General features: G+C 58.9%; 1 protein-coding gene across 3 annotated transcripts in view; it reads right to left on the bottom strand.

The window, feature by feature from the left end:
- NEK6 (NIMA related kinase 6) overlaps positions 1-17,587 on the bottom strand; it is an 85,861-nt gene that overhangs the window by 22,593 nt on the left and 45,681 nt on the right. For all 3 annotated transcript variants that reach the window (XM_023242702.2, XM_006939451.5, XM_003995858.5), the window contains exons 3-7: positions 11,636-11,776; positions 10,275-10,337; positions 5,514-5,624; positions 1,058-1,166; positions 563-670 (exon numbers count right to left, since the gene is read on the bottom strand). In XM_023242702.2, coding sequence (XP_023098470.1) covers positions 563-670; positions 1,058-1,166; positions 5,514-5,624; positions 10,275-10,337; positions 11,636-11,776 — 532 coding nt within the window. The remainder of the gene's footprint in view (positions 1-562; positions 671-1,057; positions 1,167-5,513; positions 5,625-10,274; positions 10,338-11,635; positions 11,777-17,587) is intronic.

The following is a 17,587-nucleotide window of genomic DNA, read 5'->3' as shown; positions in this document are numbered from 1 at the left end:
CGGTACCGGCCCAGCGAGCCTGGCGCTTAGGCGCCCCCGTCTGCGGTGCCCCCGCGCACCCCACTCTCCGGCTCACCCGTCCCCTGCTCCCTGCACCACAAGCTCCCCTGCACCCTTCACAGTCCAGCGACAATGTCACCTCCTGCTGGGTGAGACCCTGGTAACCTGGTCCCTGCGGCTTCAAAACTGCCATGTAAAAGCCAAAACCTGAAAGAGCGCCAGTGTCCCCCACCAGGAGGACTGGACCGAGCGTGGGGCATCCATGGGACGGAACAGGACAGGAGAAAGAGAAAGACGGGACCACCGTCCCGGACGGGTTCTGCCGTCCTTTCCTGGAAGGGGTGGCGAGGCAGCGTGAGGACACAGGGGACCCCCAGCCGAGGCCTCTCAGTTCGCCCCACTCTGGGTCACTGTGGTGAAGAGGTGAGTAAAGACTGGGGCTCAGGAAGGTATGTTCCTGCGTTAACGGACCAAAGGCCCTGTGGGGTGAACATTCGCATCTCCCCGCAGGGTCGCCCAGGACCGCCAGCCACTGCTGGGATGTGTGCACAGGCCTCCTTACCTAGGGAGTGGGCTGCGGTGGTCTCGGAGCTGAAGAAGCGACCCAGGCCGAGGTCACCAAGCTTCACGACACCCGTGGCTGTGATGAACACGTTGGCAGGCTTGATGTCTACAGAGGAAGAAGGCAGCTGGTGTGGGGGCAGAAGTTGGGGGGGTGGCGGGTAGGGCAGGACCCACAGTGTCGAGCATCTTGCGGGTCCTCGGGGGGATCAGAAAATGGGCACGTGCGAGGCCCTGGGCTGGACTCCCGGACTCCCCGAAGGCCAGGCAAGATGCTCACACGCCCCTGTCCGGGGAGTACAAAGTGGTCCAGCTTCCTCACGGATGTCCCCAGACCATTCTCCCCAGAGCAGGGAACGCTGCCTCCTGGGCCCCAGGGTGCCCAGCACCCCCCCCCACCCCGGGCTCTGGGGGGGAGTGGCGGTGCCCGGACCCCGCGGGCTCTGGGCGGGGGAGTGGCGGTGCCCGCACCCCATGGGCTCTGGTGGACGCATACCTCGGTGCATCACCCGGCGAGAGTGCATGTGTTCCACGGCGCTGCACAGCTGTGCGAAGTACTTCCACACCGTCCTCTCGGGGATGAGCCGCTTCTGCTTCTTAAAGTACTGCAGTGGGGAAGACGGACAGGCCTGGGGGACGAGCCACAAGGGAGGTGGCCATGGGGCAGTGCCCCTGTCCTGTCCCCAGTGGTAGCTGGCACCTGGCACGGGGGCGGGTGGTCAGGCTGCTGAACAAACAATACATCTGGAACAGAGGGTGCTGTGCTCCCGTCTACACTTCAGCCCCAGACGGCCCTCCGTGGCCACCGGTCCGCCCCCACCCAGCGCTGACCTCCCTGCGGGTGGAGCAGGTCTGGCCCAGAGTGAAGGTCCTAGAGGACTTCGCAGAATGGATGCCTGGTCTGCATCTTGAAGGCTTCTCTCAATCACACTTTTTCTGGCATTTTCCGGACACATGCCCGTCTCCCACACAGCCTGATGGGGAAGCTCCTTGCTGGAGCAGAGAGGCACGGACTCTGTCTGCCCCTCACCCCAGCTTGGCCCAGAACGGGGGTACCCGACGCCTGGTGGTTAAATCCCAGCTGCCCTGTCCCTGGGAACCGGCAAATCTCAGCGCAGCAAGGAAATGGCAGGCCATTCTTGAAAGGACCCCCCAATGTCAACAGGCACTAATCTACTTCATTGCCTGAAAAAAACATATTTAATGCTCCAGAAAACAGAACGAGACCCAACATGCCACCCAAGCTGCACTGAGTGAGCCGTAGGTTACCAAAGGTCCCGGAAGGAGCACACGGGGAAGAGGTCCTCACCCATGTCCCTCCGGGGAGTCTCCTGGGAGCCAGGCCTGAGGGGTGGGGTGGGGGGTGGGGCAGCGACTCACACACACCGGTAACCTGAGTACTGGGTTTTTGTTCAGAGGCTTTTCGCTTCAAAACAACCACCTTTTCCAAAGCAGCCAGAGGCGAAGCCATAGGCCCATTTGTTCGGCTGCGCTCGGGTGCAGGGAAGAAAGACAGTGGCCGCCCCAGGACACGCTCCTGGCCTAGGGAAGGGAGTCTGTGGCGGAAGACAGGACCTGGGCTCACACGGGTAAGCACCCGCCTTGTGCAGCCACTGTGCTGGGCCCTCGGCAGGGGTGACTGCACCCATCTTACACACGAGGAAACCAGGGGCCACACAATAGCTGGTAAGGGGCAGTCACGGCTCGACCCCAACCTCCCAGGGCCAAGCTCTTAACCCTAATTAACTCTGAATGACACCAGTAACCACCGGATGAGGGACCGAGCTCAGAGAGGTTCAGGAACTTGCCCAAGGTCACGCAGCTGGAGTGCCAGAGCGGGGACTTGATCTAGGCACCTCCGACAGTGGGACGGTCATGGCCGAAAGCCCCTGGCCTGGCAGTAAAGCCCCATGAGGCTCTCCCGAGGTTCCATTCTGGGACAGGGACCTCACGGGTGAGCTGCCGAGGCTCCCGGCACAGACCGCTGGCACAGGACCCCACTCCCCTCCCCGCTATCCCGGGTCTCCGTGGTGGGTTGGGCTGGAGCGTTGTTTACGCTGTGATGTTGGTTAATCCTCATTACAGCTTTTAAGCTCGGCTGCGAATGGTGCTTTTCTAAATGTCACGTCCTATAAGCGCCGTGTGACATTTAGCAGGAAAGCGCAGAGTCTCTGGTGGGTTTTGGGGTGGCGGCAACTCTCAGCTTCACTGTCCGTCATAAATAACGTCGGCGCTGTGGCGGTGGTGGCACTGCTTGGCCTGAGGCTGCGGGCCCTTGGGACACAGGGCCTAGGCCAGTAGCCTTCAGGCTAGCCCAATGGGGCGGCCGTGGTGCAGCCCGGCCTGGGGCCCCGGCAAGGTCCCCAGTTCCCCTCAGTACCCAGAGGCAGCCAGAGAGTGGAAAAGGCCACTCGGGGAAACTGAGCTCCTACCAAGTCCCAGGCGTCGTGAAGAGCGTATTACAGATGGGGAAACTGAGGCATAAGGCCCCCTTCCCGCCAAGGGAGGAGGGTCTAGCAGGTGTGTCTGCCTCCAGACCGAGGGTGTCTCTCCTGCCCTGCCTCTCCCGCTTGCTGGGGGCAGCACCCAGCCAGGGCCCTGCAGGGGAAGCGGCTGGCACTGCAGCAGAGGGAACAGGAACAGGCACGGGGGAGGGCCCTGTGACCGAGGGAGAGGAGGTACCGTGTCAGGAGGGGAGGGCTCCTGAGATGGGGCCGGGAGGCCGCCCCCCAGAAACCCGGCGGGTATGTGACCAACTTGATCTCTGGGCTGGTGTGGGCCCTGAGGAGGCCAGGGAGAAGGGGAGGGCAGCTGGGGAGGGGGCACTCCACCCCCCAGGCCGGGCACAAGGTGCCTCCCTTCTCTCTTTCACCCGGAAGGAGCCTGCACCCAGCCCCGCACCCAGCACCCCCCTCCCCCACCCCGCAGTCCCTCACGCACCCCCAGGACAGAGATGGAAACGGAGCTTTGTGGGCAAGGGGTTTGATTTGCCCAGTCGCCAACCCCCGACTGTTTGATTCCAGCCCCGCTCTGCTGAGATGCTGCAAGGGGCCTGGGGTCTGCAGGGGCTTCAGGGTGCAGCACCCTCGCCATGGGCCACGTCCCAGGGCCCTTCCTCTGTCTCCCCTCCACCTCCTGCTCACGGATTCCACTCCCACCCTCCACCCCACCTTCTGCTGGGCATCTAGTCTTCTAGAACACCATACAAACCATGTCTACTCCCCACCATGAGTCCCGTGGAAGCTCCCTGCTGACCTTGGGGCAAGGTCTCGAATCCTGGGCCCAGACGGTGAGGCCCTGGGCGACCTGACTGCCCCACCTCCCCCCGCACTCCCTGCCTCCACCTCACCCAGTACTTTGTGGACTCTGGACTGCTCATCCCACTGGGTTCTTGCAAGCTGTTCTGCCACAACACCCCCCTCCCCCCCCTGCGCTGTCTCCTTCAGGTCTCAGCTCAGGCCACCTCCTCCAGGAAGCCTTCCCTGGCTCCCACAGGTCCTGAAATTGGCTCGATCACATGGACTTGTGACTTTTTGTTCATGGGTCTGCCCTCCTGTTAGAAGGCAAGCTCCCTGAGGGCAGCACCCACGCCTAGGTCTTGGCACCCAGCGGGTGCTGGATGCGTGTGTGTTCAGCAAGAGAACGACATGTGAAGGAGAAACACAGGGGGTGGGGGTGGGGGGGGGGAGAAGGAAGAACTAAGACATGATAGAGCACATCTGTTCCCACCAGGGATCTGTGTGGAGATTAACATCCCGGCAAACACATTAATATGTCAACGAAAATATAAAAGCAGGTGATAACAGCTCAAGTAATGCCGCTTCCCAACGACGCCCGAATTCCTAGGAGCCAGATTTCAGAAGAGCAAGCGCTGAGCAATTGCTCAATCCCCAGCGCCTGGTGGGAAAGACGGAGAACCCATGTCTGGCCCCTTTTGCAAGTGTTGCCGGGAGCAAGGTGGGGGCTCCGGTGTAGCTGGCCTCACTCAGAAGCAGATGGAAAGGAGGCGGGGGGGGCCCATGGCCAACAGCCTGCAGGCTGGTCAAGCCAACAGGGGAGTCAGGGCCTTGAGGGAGGAGCACAGAGCGGGTTGGGGGGCTGAGGGCTGGGGCTTGGGGGTCCCACAGAGAGGCTGTGTGGCCTCCGGCAGGCAACTAAATCTCTCTGAGCTCTGCTGAGGACGGTGTGTGCTTAGTGAGTGATGTGTGTGCTCAGCACGGTTGTGGCTCACAGGAGGTGCTCCAGCGATGGAGCTGTGATGGTTCCTGAGTCCAGACTCTCGGTGGGCCTGGGCCTGGGCCTGGGCCTCAGGATGGGGGGCAATGGGGGCAGGGCAGTATGGGGGCTGCCGTGGGACACAGAGCAAGAGCCAGACCTGGTAAGTCATTCAACCTCTCAGAGACCCCCGCCTCAGCCACTGCATGGAGTGAGGTGTCCCTCCAGCGCCGGAGCGGCCCCAGGGGGATCACGTGGGTGCTGAGGCCTGGAGGCCCTGGCTAGGAACCAGAGAGCGGCGCCACACAGGCACGGCGCGATCCCCCGTGTTACTGGGTATCCTCGGGTAAGTCTCTCAGCCTTTCTGGGCTTAGTTTTCCCTTTGGAAAGTTGGACGCACAACACCTTTTCCCAGATTCTGTGAGCTGGGGTCTGACCTAACATGGGGTTCTATCCCTGTCTCTACCGTGAGGCAGCCTGTGGGCAGCCTGGGGCAGTGGGGACAGCCAGAGGCGTGCTTTCTGTCCATGGCTGACCCTCTCCCAGAGCCTGAGCGGGCACCCTCCAGGCCACGGCTGAGGCCTGTGAGGCACTGGCCAGGGAGGCTGAGTGGCCCTGGTGGACAGCCTCCACCCGAGGCCACAGCAGCAAAGACTCCAGGCCGAGGGGCTGCCTGATCCTGGGCTCCCTGTGTCTGGACGGCCCCCGGGGCCGGCCTGCCTGCCGGCCTCACTCACCTTGATCATCTGTGAGAGGTCACCCGCATCGGCCAGCTCCAGCACAATGTTCAGCTCGTTGTCCTCAATAAACGAGTCCAAATACTTAATGATGTTGGGATGGTTTAGTTGCTGTCCAAAGAGAGAGAAAGAGGGGGAGGCAGAACCAATGAGGGCCGGTCCAGCCTAGCGCCTGCCCCGTGCTGGCTCACAGCACGTATTCATTAGCAGGGCCCTGGCTTTGCTACACAGGGGAGTGTCTTGGGGGAAAGGCCTGTGCTTGGGAGTCAGGCAGACCCAGGCAACACTGGGAATGCCTTTCTGCATCTCTGAGTCTCAGTTTCCCCATCTGTACAATGGGCATAATGTATTCATGAGTAGTAGTGAGCATTAGATGCGCCGAGGCCTCTAACACAATGTCTAACTTGGTGACTGCCCGGACCTGAGACTCCATGGACACCTGTGGACAGGATCCTCCTCCTCCTCCTCCTCCTCCTCACCACCCGTGACCCTTGGCAGCAGGGCTGGGCCCCCACCGCCCTATTGCTGTGCTCAGCAGGCCTGTGCTGGTGCTCCCAAGTGCGCCCATCTCCCTTCTTCCTCCCTCCTCTCATTTTAACACATCCTTGTGAAATCCTGAAAAAAAACCCAACAGTTCCTGGCGTGTGCTGAAGCCCTGCCTCTGGCCTGACCACCATGGCCCACGTGCTTTCCAGACAGGACAGCTCCCCACCAGCTGGAAGTCAGCCCCCGCCTGGCTAAGAGGGGACAGACCTTGGCAACTTTTTATAACTCAGACTGACTGTTTCCACCAAATGATTCCAGAGTCTGGGAAAGCAGAGGGGACTCAAATATTCTGCCAGGGCTTGGTCGGCCAAGTCCACGGGGGCGGCTGTCAGCAGACAAGCAGAGGCCACCGTCGCACACATTTTCTAGAAGACCTGGAAGTTGCTGTGAGAGGGGTGTGGATTTGTGCTGCGTGCCGACCTGCGCCTGTCTTCGGATTCTAAAATGAGGGGGACCTTGGCAGACATCACATGGCTGTGCTATCTGCCATTCGTTCTTTTCCCAAGCCAGGTCTGGGTGCGCAGACACCCCTCAATCAGAAGTCACAGGTGGCCTCTGTCGCTGGCCATGTGTCTGCCCCTCCCTCGACTCCACTCTATCCTGATGTCCACTGTCTGTCCGAGCCCTCAGGCCCCCTGTCCTGGGCCTCACCCCCTTTGTCAGCACAGCAAACAGCATGATTATAGTCTTAGCCTCTACATTTAGGGCTATGATCCGTTTCAAATAAATTTTTATGTACAGTGTGAGGCAGCGGTCAAGGCTCACTTCTGTCCCTTTGGACGTCCAGTTTTCCCAGCACCTGGATTAAGAGTCTTTCCTTCGTCCACTGAACTGTTGTGGTGCCTTCGTCAAAAGTCACCTTTACCCAGATTTTGTTTTGAGGCCTTCCCGGAGCGAACGCTGGCCATCACATCAGCTGATATTTTCCATTTACCAAAAAAAATATCAAAGCGAGCGGAATGCCGGCACTTGATCAAGTTGAAAACGCTTTGAAGTCTCGAATGCACCTTATGACGTGCCAGCGCTGTTGTTATTATAAACGAGAGTCCCCTGCTCTTTCAGCCCACTCTTGGAGCTCACCTCCCCACCTCCCCACCTCCCCGGGGAACCTTACATCCTCCCAGGGAGGCCTCCCCGACACCCACCAAGGTCATCAGCAGACTGGGCAGCACAGTTTTTCAAATGACTTGGGAAGACTGGAGGGGGTTTGAATGGGAATGAAAGCTTCCGTCAAGGGGGCTGTTACCTCGAGGTGCTGGCTCCTGGGGGGAGGAGGGGGAGGCCTCTCTCCCTGCTCCCAGGGCAGGCCTGAGGAGGGCAGGTGACGTAAGGGCTCCCTCGAATACCCCGCCAGGCTACAAAGGTACAGGCTGGGGCGAAAAGGGACCCCCAGAGGTCAGCTGGGGGCAATCCCCGAGGCCTGGAGAGGGAAGGGACTGACTTTAGAGGATGAAGCTCAGTCCAGAACCTGGTCCAGTAACCGAGGGCTGCTGTCCACCCAGAGTCCCCTTCTGAGCCTGCAGCCCGTTGGGGAGCTCAGGCATGTCTCAAAGGGGACACACCTGGGCCAAGGATGTAGGAAGTGCTCCAAAGATGCGAGTGGTGGGGTTTCATGGTTTGTGAGCGGGGGAGGGGTAGCTGCTTCGGCTTCGTGTATCTAGGGTTCAGGTAATAACACCTCAAGATTCATCTCCAGTGCAACTCCTCCTGGCAGCATCGGCCACCCTCTCGCTTTCTGGCGTCCCGACAATCCACGCCCATATCTCTCTCTCTCTCTATCACAACCTGGCGCTCCACAGGGTGGGGCTGTCCCCGAGGTCCCGCGCCATGCCTGGCGGTCGTGCTGGCTGCCGAGGGATGGACGACGGACAGATGGCCAGACGGAAGGAAGGCAGAGGTGACAGTAAAGGGCTCAGGTCCCCCCCCCCTTGAATCTCTGCCGCCAGGGGCTTTGCTCCGTCCCACTCGTGGCCCCGCTGGGACGTGACACGGCAGTCTGTGAGGATCTGTCTTGCCTGCTGGCTGCAACCTTGTGCCCAGCACTCAGTGCTGCTCAAAACTGTGCTGACTATATGAACACGTGATCTCTGCCCGTGTTCCGACAGGGTCCGCCTTCCCGCCCCACGTCTGGGGGGGCCTCGGCACTGGGAGGTTTTGGGGTTCGGGTCCTGGCATGAATGACGTGAATGATGTTGCCCAGTGGCCCCTCTGAGAACTGTGGTTCCTTTGTTTTGCAGGAAACACCTCGCGCCCTGGCGCATCCTGTTGACTTCCTCTGGGCAGGCGGGGAGCTGGATCGGCGTTCTGGAAAAGGGCTGGCGGTGAGCGGCAGAGGTTGTGACCACGATGACAAGGGCTGCCTGTGACCGAGCACTTACACACAACAGATGCTACACTGAGCCCTTCCAACCCATTTTCTAATTCCCCCGGCACCTGAGGACAGTCCTGTTATCATCACTCCCTTCTACAGATGACAAAACGGAGGCCGCGAGTGGTCAACAGCTTGCCTACAGCCACATAGCTAGTGAGTAAGGGGTGTGCCCACTTCCAGAGCCACGGTCAATGGCACACGGCCACACTGCAGCCTGAGGAAGCCCCCAGAACAGGCCCAGGTCGCACCAAGCCTCACCTATGACTTCACTGAAGCCCAGGGACCCAGAACAAGCTGGCTCGGTACAAGTACACGTACAATTCCTTACTCGTTGTGAATGGCACATGTGCATCCTTGGCCACAAGAGAGGAGAGAGGGTGGGTGACCATGACAGCAGGTCCCCAGGGCTGGGAAATCAGTCTGAGTCCTGAGACCACACCCGGGTCCCAAAGTCGACTGTTAACATAAAACTTTAAAAAGGTTATCCGAAGGGGATTTTTGGACCTGTAACAGTTGGAGTTAAGGACACCTCCCTGTAAGCCTCCCTGGGACCCATCATAGGCAGGGTCACAAATCACATCAGGCTGCATCCCCCCCTGCTCTCAGCCACTTCAGGGGCCTCCCCGTTCCCGCGTTCGAGTCCCACATCCCAAGGGTGGCGTCCGAGACCGCCACCACCTGCCTCCCCAATTCCACACTGCGGGGATCCCCCAGCCTTCCAGAGTCTGGGACGGGACCCTGCCCTCCTGGGGCCCTGGGTCAGCCGGCATCCCTCGCACAGTCACACCGGCTGCCTGCCTGCTCCCTGCTGCCTGGAAGCGGCTGAGGGCAGCCAGGGACCAGGCCTGAGAGCCCAGGGCAGACCCGGAGGTATAAACCGCTAACCAGAAATCCCGCAGTGGGGCTTCCGCATCGTTGCGACCAGCAGCCCCACTTTACCGGAAGGTGTGGAGCGAGCCCTCTGCCTCCAGAAAGGGGAGGACCTACTGTGTGCTCCACTGTGCTGGGCCCTCCTCGGATATTATTTTACCTCATCTTCTCCAACTGCCCGTATCCCGTGAGGCAGGTATTCTCACCACTGAGCAGATGGGCAAACTGAGGCTCCCGGAGGCTAAGGCACTTGCTTAAGGTCACACAGCTCGTAAATGAAGACATGAGGATTTGAACCTAGGCTCCTGGGCCTCCGATACGTGGAACATTCCTCCTCCTCCACCACCCGTGAGACCCCAGGCAGAATCCCAAGCCTGGGGAGTAGGGAGGGATCTCCAGGAGAAAGCAGCCCTAGTCTGGGGGCGAGTCTAGTCCAGAGAGTTCTGTTGTCTCTGACTCTGGGGAGACCAAGGAGGAAGCCAGCGGGGAGGAGAAAGGAAAGGACACAGATACCCCCCCCCCCCGACCCCCAGCCTCCTGTTTGGGTAGGTCTGGGAAGAGCTAACAGGGTGACAACCCTCCAGCACCAGGAGCCCCGGGCCAGACAACTGGCTGTGAATCCTCCCCTGCACCCCGGGCTGGCCTTGCCGAGTCACCCCAGGTGGGGGCATCTCCGGGGTGGCAGTGATTTGGTGCCCTCAGGGGAAGGACTTTGGTGCCAGGTGCTGGTGTCCATAAACAGAACCAACGTGGGGCAAGGACGGCCAGTCTGGGGGCGCCATGAGGCCTGGGCAGAGGTGAGGCGGGGCCCACGCCCGCCCAATCACGAGAAAACAAATGGACCACTAACCCTCAAAAGGGTGTTGTTTCTGAACCTAACCGGCTGTGGTCTGTCACAGCCAACAGGTGGCCCAGGGAGGGGACCAGGCCACCGCAAGGAAGCAAGGGGCTCCTGCTCAGCCCAGGGCACTCACCTTTAGGAGGCCAATCTCCTTGACGCAGTCCTGCCTGGCTTTGGCGTCCATCATCTCGAATATCTTGGGCGAGAGGAAAAAGAGAGAGAGTGGTCAAAACCCAGCTCCCGGGACCCCCACCGGGAGCCACAAGAACGGGAACTCCCACCCTGGCTCTCCCACCTCCTCGCCGAGGGACGCCATAAACACAACGGCTGTTTGCCGGGTGCCCATCCTATGCCAGGCGCTCTGGGCTGAATCCTCCCGTGAGGCAGGGGTTACTGGTGCCGACTTATAAAGACCGAGAAATGCAGTGACTTGCTGAGGTCACCCACTGGTAAGTGGGAGGCCAGGAAACGTGCTTGGAGCCTCAGTCTTCACCTCTGGAAATGGGGCCAATAGCCTGGCCTGACCTCCCAGGTGGTCACGTGGGCTGGGCGAGAGGGTGTAAGCACAGCACCTGCCACCGCACACCCTCCCCCCCGCCACCCCGGGGCCCATTCAGTGCCCGTTCGCCGTGGGCCCTCAGAATACCTTCTGACTCCCGGCAACAAACAGAAGGTCCCCACTACAAAACCCGACATGGCACAGAAAAGCAGGACAAAGAGGGCCAGGCGAGCCCCTCCTTGGAAGACAAATCAGAGCAGAAAATGGGCCTTTTCTAAAGAGAGGAGCCCGCCTCTCCTCCAGCGACCCGGAGCCACATGTGCGGTTTACAGACCAGCAAAGAAACCATCTGTCGCCTGGGTCCCCACCCGTGGCTGCGTCTGCGTCCCCTCCTCTGCCCAGGCTGTTAGGCTCATTCTCGAAGGACAAATGAGCAAACTGAGGTGTCGGGAAACTCTGCTGGGGGATTTAAAGCCACCTTCTGTGGCAACGTGCTGTTCAAACGTGCCCAGTGGCTCTCACTGAAACGCATCCTGGCAGGACTCTGCGGCTGCCAACCCATCTGCTTGAGCCCCCTCCTCCATTTCGGGGGGACACGGAGGTCAGGAAAGGCTCTCAAACCCAGAGGCGACCAGCAAGTGCTGAGTCGGTGTGGGTCAGAGGCTGAGCTCCCCCTCAGCTCGCTCTGTGGGCCCGGTGAGATGGATACTCACGCCTCTGCGGTTCTTCTGATCTGAGAAATGGGGCGACCGCCCTCACCCACAGGACTGTTCTCAAGACACGACCCGGTATACAGTGGTGCTCAATGCATGCTCATTTGCCTTTTCCTCTAAGGCTCACGATGAGCCTTCATCGACAGGAGCCCACCTAATCCTTCCCACAGCCCAGTGAGCTGGGTGCCGATTTCAGAGGAAGGGTCGAGGACTGGCCGAGGGCCACAATGTTTAGACACAAAAGCTGGCTCCCGTGATGTGGTTTTGACCCCATGGGCTCACCTGCACCTTCTTTAGAGCCACCGTCTTCCTGTCCAGCAGGCAGGTGGCCTTGTACACCTCGCTGAACTGTCCTCGGCCTATCTTCTTCTCGATCTGGAAGTCTGCCAGCGAGCAGCGAAAAGACAGGGTGTTCGGGTGCCTCTGGAGGAGACGGACAGAGGGGTATCAGTAGGCAGGCTGTGGTGAGGGGCCGGGCCCTGGGCAGCTGGGGCCCCTTCCAGAACCCGGCAACTCCAGCAGTGCTCCTCCAAGGCCACGGAGAGACTTTGAATGCCAACCTCACTGTCAGAGACTCCTTCGGCCCCCTGGGTGCTGTCCACACCACAACACCCCCCACTCTGTAGATGAGACTCTGAGGCTGCTGGTTCCCCCATGGCACTTAGCACCACCCCCCATTACCTGATCCCACGGTCATCTGCTTGTTTCTGTCCCGCACTCCCAGAAAGCTGACTCCCTGGGGCCAGGGCCTCGCCCACCTTGTTCACTCCTGAAGCCCTTGTGCCCAGGCTGGAGCCAGCAAGCAGAGCAGGTGTGAAGGAAGTGACCCACCAAGATCACAGCTAGGGCGAGGCCCCGTGGGTCTCACTGGCCCCAAGGCCCTCCACGTGTCGGCCCCAACCCTAACCCTACGAGTCATTGTAAGATGTGACTTCCCCTCCCGGGGTAGCCAATCCCATCCAAGAGATGAGAAAACCAAGATTAAATCTGCGGTCTCACCATTCCGAGCCCCTTCTTTGAATAAACAGGCCCCTTTATGGCAACAGGAGGGATCCAGACACTTCACGGTGACTCTCCAGGAGCCAGCACAGAAACCCACAACTGAGCAGTATGACCTGCCCAGGGATGGTGCTGCCCAGTGAGGCAGCAGTGGCCACGTAGCCCCTTGCCACCCCCCACCGCCCCCCGCAACACACGTGCAAAGTGCTCTGGGGAGAAGGAGGGGAGGGGGTGCCTTCTTGGGCCCTGGAAAGGGGAAGAGGAGGGGAGGACGGCGAGGATGCCTTGGCTCTGGTCTGCCCCGCGCTGGCCTGCCAAACTACGTCCTCCTCCTGCTATCCGCCCCCTCGCGCCACTCTGGGACAGGGGGTCATCGCCACTGGGGACCCGCCCCGGCTGGGTGGCGGTGTGAGGACAGGGTCTCACATATAGAAGGGGGACAGAAACATCTGTGGAGTTCATTTTAGGGGGTGAGGGTGAGGCAAGAGGCACAGAGAGCCCCACCCAGGCAGGAAGGGACAAGTGTCTGAATTTTCTGATACGAAAAGGCCTCTTCCAGACTTGGGCCGGAAGCATCCAAGAGGGTGGAAGATCAGGAACTTTATTGGGCTGCCTTCTGGAACTCTCCTTCACCCGAATACCAACTTTTAGACAAATAAGCCCCGGAAGGAGCCTCCGGAGCCCTGTGGGGCTGGCATCCGTTTCAGTACGTCTGCTCTCAATCAACCTCGAGTTTTTCCTTCTTTTTCTTTGCTACACGAATGTGTTCAGTTTGAACTGTGAAACAGGCGAAGATAAGGAGAGCACGCCATCGCGGCGAGGTGAGTAGAGTTAGCAACCTGTTATGGTAACTCAGAGTCCTCGCCCGACAACCACCCACGAAGCCTTTAAGACCCCACGTGCTCTGCCCACCCACATCCTCACACCTCTGCGTCCTTGCTCTTTTATGACTTTCTCTTGGTCACTTCGCTCCTTCCACACTGACTATCCTTTTTTGTTCTCGCCGGGCCTTCTGCCTGGACTGTCCCTCGGACGCCTCACCGCTTCTCTCCCTTCCACGCTTCCGACTCTTCCCCCTTCGTGTTCACCTTCCAGCATTCCAAATCCCTTGTCTTACTTAGTTATCTTCTTTGTGTCCCGACCACGAGAAGGTATGCCCCGCAAAACGATGTGACATGCTGTAGGCACTCAATAAATGTTTGTTCAGTGAACAAATATTCACATATATGGAGATGGTGTACTTTTTAAAAACACAAAATCGTGGGTGCCTGGGTGGCTCAGTCGGTTAAGCATCTGACTCTTGATTTCGGCTCGGGTCATGATCTCACGGTTTGTGAGTTCGAGCCCCGCACAGGGCTCCTCGCGGAGAGTGCGGATCCCTGCTTGGGATTCTCCCTCTCTTTCTGCCCCTCCCCCACTCACACGTGTGTGTGTGTGTGTGTGTGTGTGTGTGTGTGTGTGTGTGTGTGTGTGCGCGCGCGCGCACGCTCTCTCAAATAAACTTTAAAAAACTCCACAAAATGGTGTGAACGTTTTACTCTAAGACTTGCTTTCCCCTCTCTCAGTAACTGATGGATATTGTCCACTGACAGTGATTTAAATAACTGCCAAATATAGTCCACAGTAGGCTTGTTTCTAGTCTCTCATCACTACAAATAACGTTGCGATAAACATCTTTATGTAGATCTCCTTATGCCTATTTTCTGGGTTGCTCACTGGTGACCTTGGGCAATTACACAAGCTGCTGGGTCTCAGTTGCCTTGTAAGGCAGAGGTATAGAAGCATGCCTGTCTTATAGGGTTGCTTTAAGGATCACGTGAGATTGCTAAGTACCACCCCCAGCACACAGTAGGTGCTCAGTGGTTTTTATTACTGACAAGTGGGGGTGGATCAGGAGAGAGGGGCCCTGAGCTGCTACTCCTCACCCTGGCCTTTCTGAACCTGCCCAGACCCAGCTCTGTGCCAAGGAAACCCTAACAGCACCCGCCTGCCAGGAGTGAGCGATGGAAGTCCGAGGCTCACAGCCTGCTGCCTCCTTCCCTCAGCAAGGTAACGGTGGGGCCAACCTTGGCTCTGAAGTCTTGAGGCATAATTACCTCTCCTGGTGAGAGATTTGAAGATGCTTCCTAGGGGGGCGCTGAGCAGAAGGCAGGGCTGGTGGAGGAGGAAGACCACAATCTTATCCACCATATGCTAGTGCCTGTCTATAAGTTGTTCAGTAACAATTAACCTACTTATATACAAAGTGCCCATGTAAGAAAGTACAAGCATTTATTGAGCACTTACTGTGTGCCAGGTACCGTGCAGAATACTTCCCAGGACCCTGTGAGTAGGCATCACTGTTGTCGCCATTTTAGGAAATTGAGGCTCAGAGGGGAGGCAGTGACCAGCTCCAGACCTCGCAGTGAGTAATGGGAGGGATTTGAACCTGGGACCCGAGACTCCAGAGTCCACGCCCTTTGCGCTATGCTGTGTGGCCTCCCAACTCAGATTCCTCCTCGGCTTTTCCTTCAAGATCCCATGACTGGCCAGGTCTAGGCTTCTTGCTTCCAGTCACCTGAGCCCCACCCTGTCCCCCAAACAGGGGCCTCTCCAAAACTGCGCCCCTTAGTCCCCTCCATGTCCCCTGAGCTGAGGCCCTCACGTGCCCAGAGCAAGTGCTCAGGGCACGTGTGTCCAATGACACAATGGAACGTGCTCAAAGCAACCTGGTGCGCCGTGGGACTTGCTGATGCAGCCACTGTCACTTGTGAGTGCAGCTGAAATCACACACCCTCAGAAAAAGTCACCTACAATGCATCAGTTACTGTACTAGCTGCCTACACAGATTTTGTGACTTAAGTCTCCTCACAGCTAGTCAGTGGGGAGCTGAGACCTGAACTCCCTGACCACATAGAGTCAGCTGCACTGAGAGGTGACATGGGCAGGGCCCCTCCCCTCTCCAGGCCTCAGTTTCCCCACTGGGACAGCAAAGAGTTTGGAGGAGGTGATCTCCTGGGGTCCTTGCTCTGCAAACACTAGGTGAGAAGCCATCGCAAGTGGTTGGAGTCCCCAGCACTCTCTTGTCCACCCCAGAGATGTGCCCTGAAGGCCATGCTGCCCAGAGGAAACTCCCAGAGGACAGGGGTGACATCCCGACTGGCATCCAGAGACTCCAGATGCACATCTGCATATGCGATGACCCAGATTTGCATTTCCTGTCACAACCCAATTCGACCTAATTAGAGGAGTGAGCTCCTGTGTGGGGGTGGGGGGAGGGGGGTGGGGAGCAGGGGCGGGTTCCTCTGGCAGCAGCACAGCCTGTGAGGGGGACAGTCTGGGCAGGCTCAGGGCCACCACCATCCTCACAGGGGTGGGGATGGGGCCCTGTCCCCAGGGTGGCCTCTGTTCAGGTAGGGGACACCGCGGGCCACACGGTGCAGTGCCCGAGCCAGGAGAGCCCTGACTCAGATTTAACTCAGGGGATGTGAGCAGAAGAGGAAGAGGTGAAAGGAGTCATGGCCCCATGAGGCCAGACCTCTCTCCTCAGCCACCTCCAAGGCTTCCTCCCCTGCTGGGGCAGCCCTCAGCCAGCTCGCTCTTGCCCTACAGCTGAGGTCATCCACAACAGGGGGACGTTAGCGTTATCAGCCCCAGGATTCCTCGGAGGATTCCAGATGATGTTGGCGCCAACCATCCAGGGAGCTCTGAGCTGCTGGGCAGACCGGGGGGCAGACCGGGGGCTGGTGGCGAGCACCTTGCACTATGGAGACGTCAAGGTAATACCCCAGCCCTGACGGCCTTTCTGAAAACTGCTCGTCTAATGATCCTCACTGCCCCGTTACATCTTGGACCCCACGCTGGCTCCTGGGGAAAACAGGCACCAGCCCTGGAGCACGGGTTGGCAGAGGGGTGACCCCTGCTCTGGCTCCATCAGCTGAGACACGGACACTGGGGTGCAGAGGCTGGAGTTCCCATCCCAGATCTGCCACTTCCTGGCCGGGGGCCTGGGAGAAGCCCTCTGGGCCTCAGTTTCCTCAACTGGACAATTAAGGTAATAATAGTGCCTCCTTTAGAGGGCTGCTAGGGGGTAAGAAAGTTACCGAATGAAGACTCTTGGAAGAGCGCCTGGCACGTGGGAGATGCTATAGGGTTGTTAATGTCATTACTGGTATTGGCATTGCTCTGTCTGAGGTGTGGACCTCGGACAAGGTCGGCGCCTGCCTCCTAGGGGGCTGGGGACGAGCCGAGGCAGCGAGGTCATGGCTGTTGTTATCACCATCACCATCACCATCATCCCCACCCCACGGAAGGTCTGCACTGGGCCTATTTCAAGCTGTGGGCTCTTTGGCTGTGAAAACTACAGTGAATTTTAAAACAGGAGAATAAGATCAATGGTATGCCATCTCCTTAACACCCACCATGTCAGACGCCACGTTGGGGGTTTAAAGTATACCATCTTGGGGCGACTGGCTCAGTCGGTTAAGCATCCGACTTCCGCTCAGGTCGTGATCTCACAGTTTGTGAGCTTGAGCCCCGCTTCGGGCTCCACACTCTCTCCCTCTCTCACTGGTCCTCGCTCATTCATGCTCTCTCTCAAAAAAAAAAAATATATATATATCTCTCTCTCTCTCTCTCTCTCTCTCTATATATATATATATATATACACACCATCTCAGTCTTCACGGCCCCATTTTACAGATGAGGAAACTGAGGCTCAGAGAGGTCACTTACCCATCGTCACCTGACTGCAGTAAAGCAGTGAGGTGGACGTGCCCCTGTAGCCTTCTGACTTCCTGGTCCCCTACACGGGTCGTCCAGGACTGTTTGCCAAGGGACTGAGCTAGACCACAGGCTCGCTCGCCTCCCTTTGGAGGGCTATTCTGTGAGCCACTCACTGGGAAAATGTGGCTGGAAATTCTGACTCCTCACCCCCCTTCCCCAGGGTGGGAGCCCCTTACTTCTCCCCCCAGAGGAGGAGCAGATGGGCGGAGAGGCCGGGAGGCGGCGGCAGGGGTGCTGACCCGCTCTGGCGCTAGCTGCAGTGAGCCCACGGGGGAAACACCATCTCAGAGAGAAGAAGAGCCTCTGGGCGACTCCCTGGGCAGCAGGAGGCTCGGCTGAACCAGGAGTCCCCTCTTTCCCTGATCCCATCCCTCCCCCAAGAAATACCACCAGCCTTCTCAGGCCAAGGCCAGACATGGCGGGCTAGTGAACCACCCCAGGACAGCCCCTCCCCAGAAAGCTCAGAGAAAC

Source organism: Felis catus, chromosome D4 (genome assembly GCF_018350175.1).
Source record: "Felis catus isolate Fca126 chromosome D4, F.catus_Fca126_mat1.0, whole genome shotgun sequence".
Lineage (NCBI taxonomy): Eukaryota > Metazoa > Chordata > Mammalia > Carnivora > Felidae > Felis > Felis catus.
This window is presented reverse-complemented; position numbering and strand designations above follow the sequence as displayed.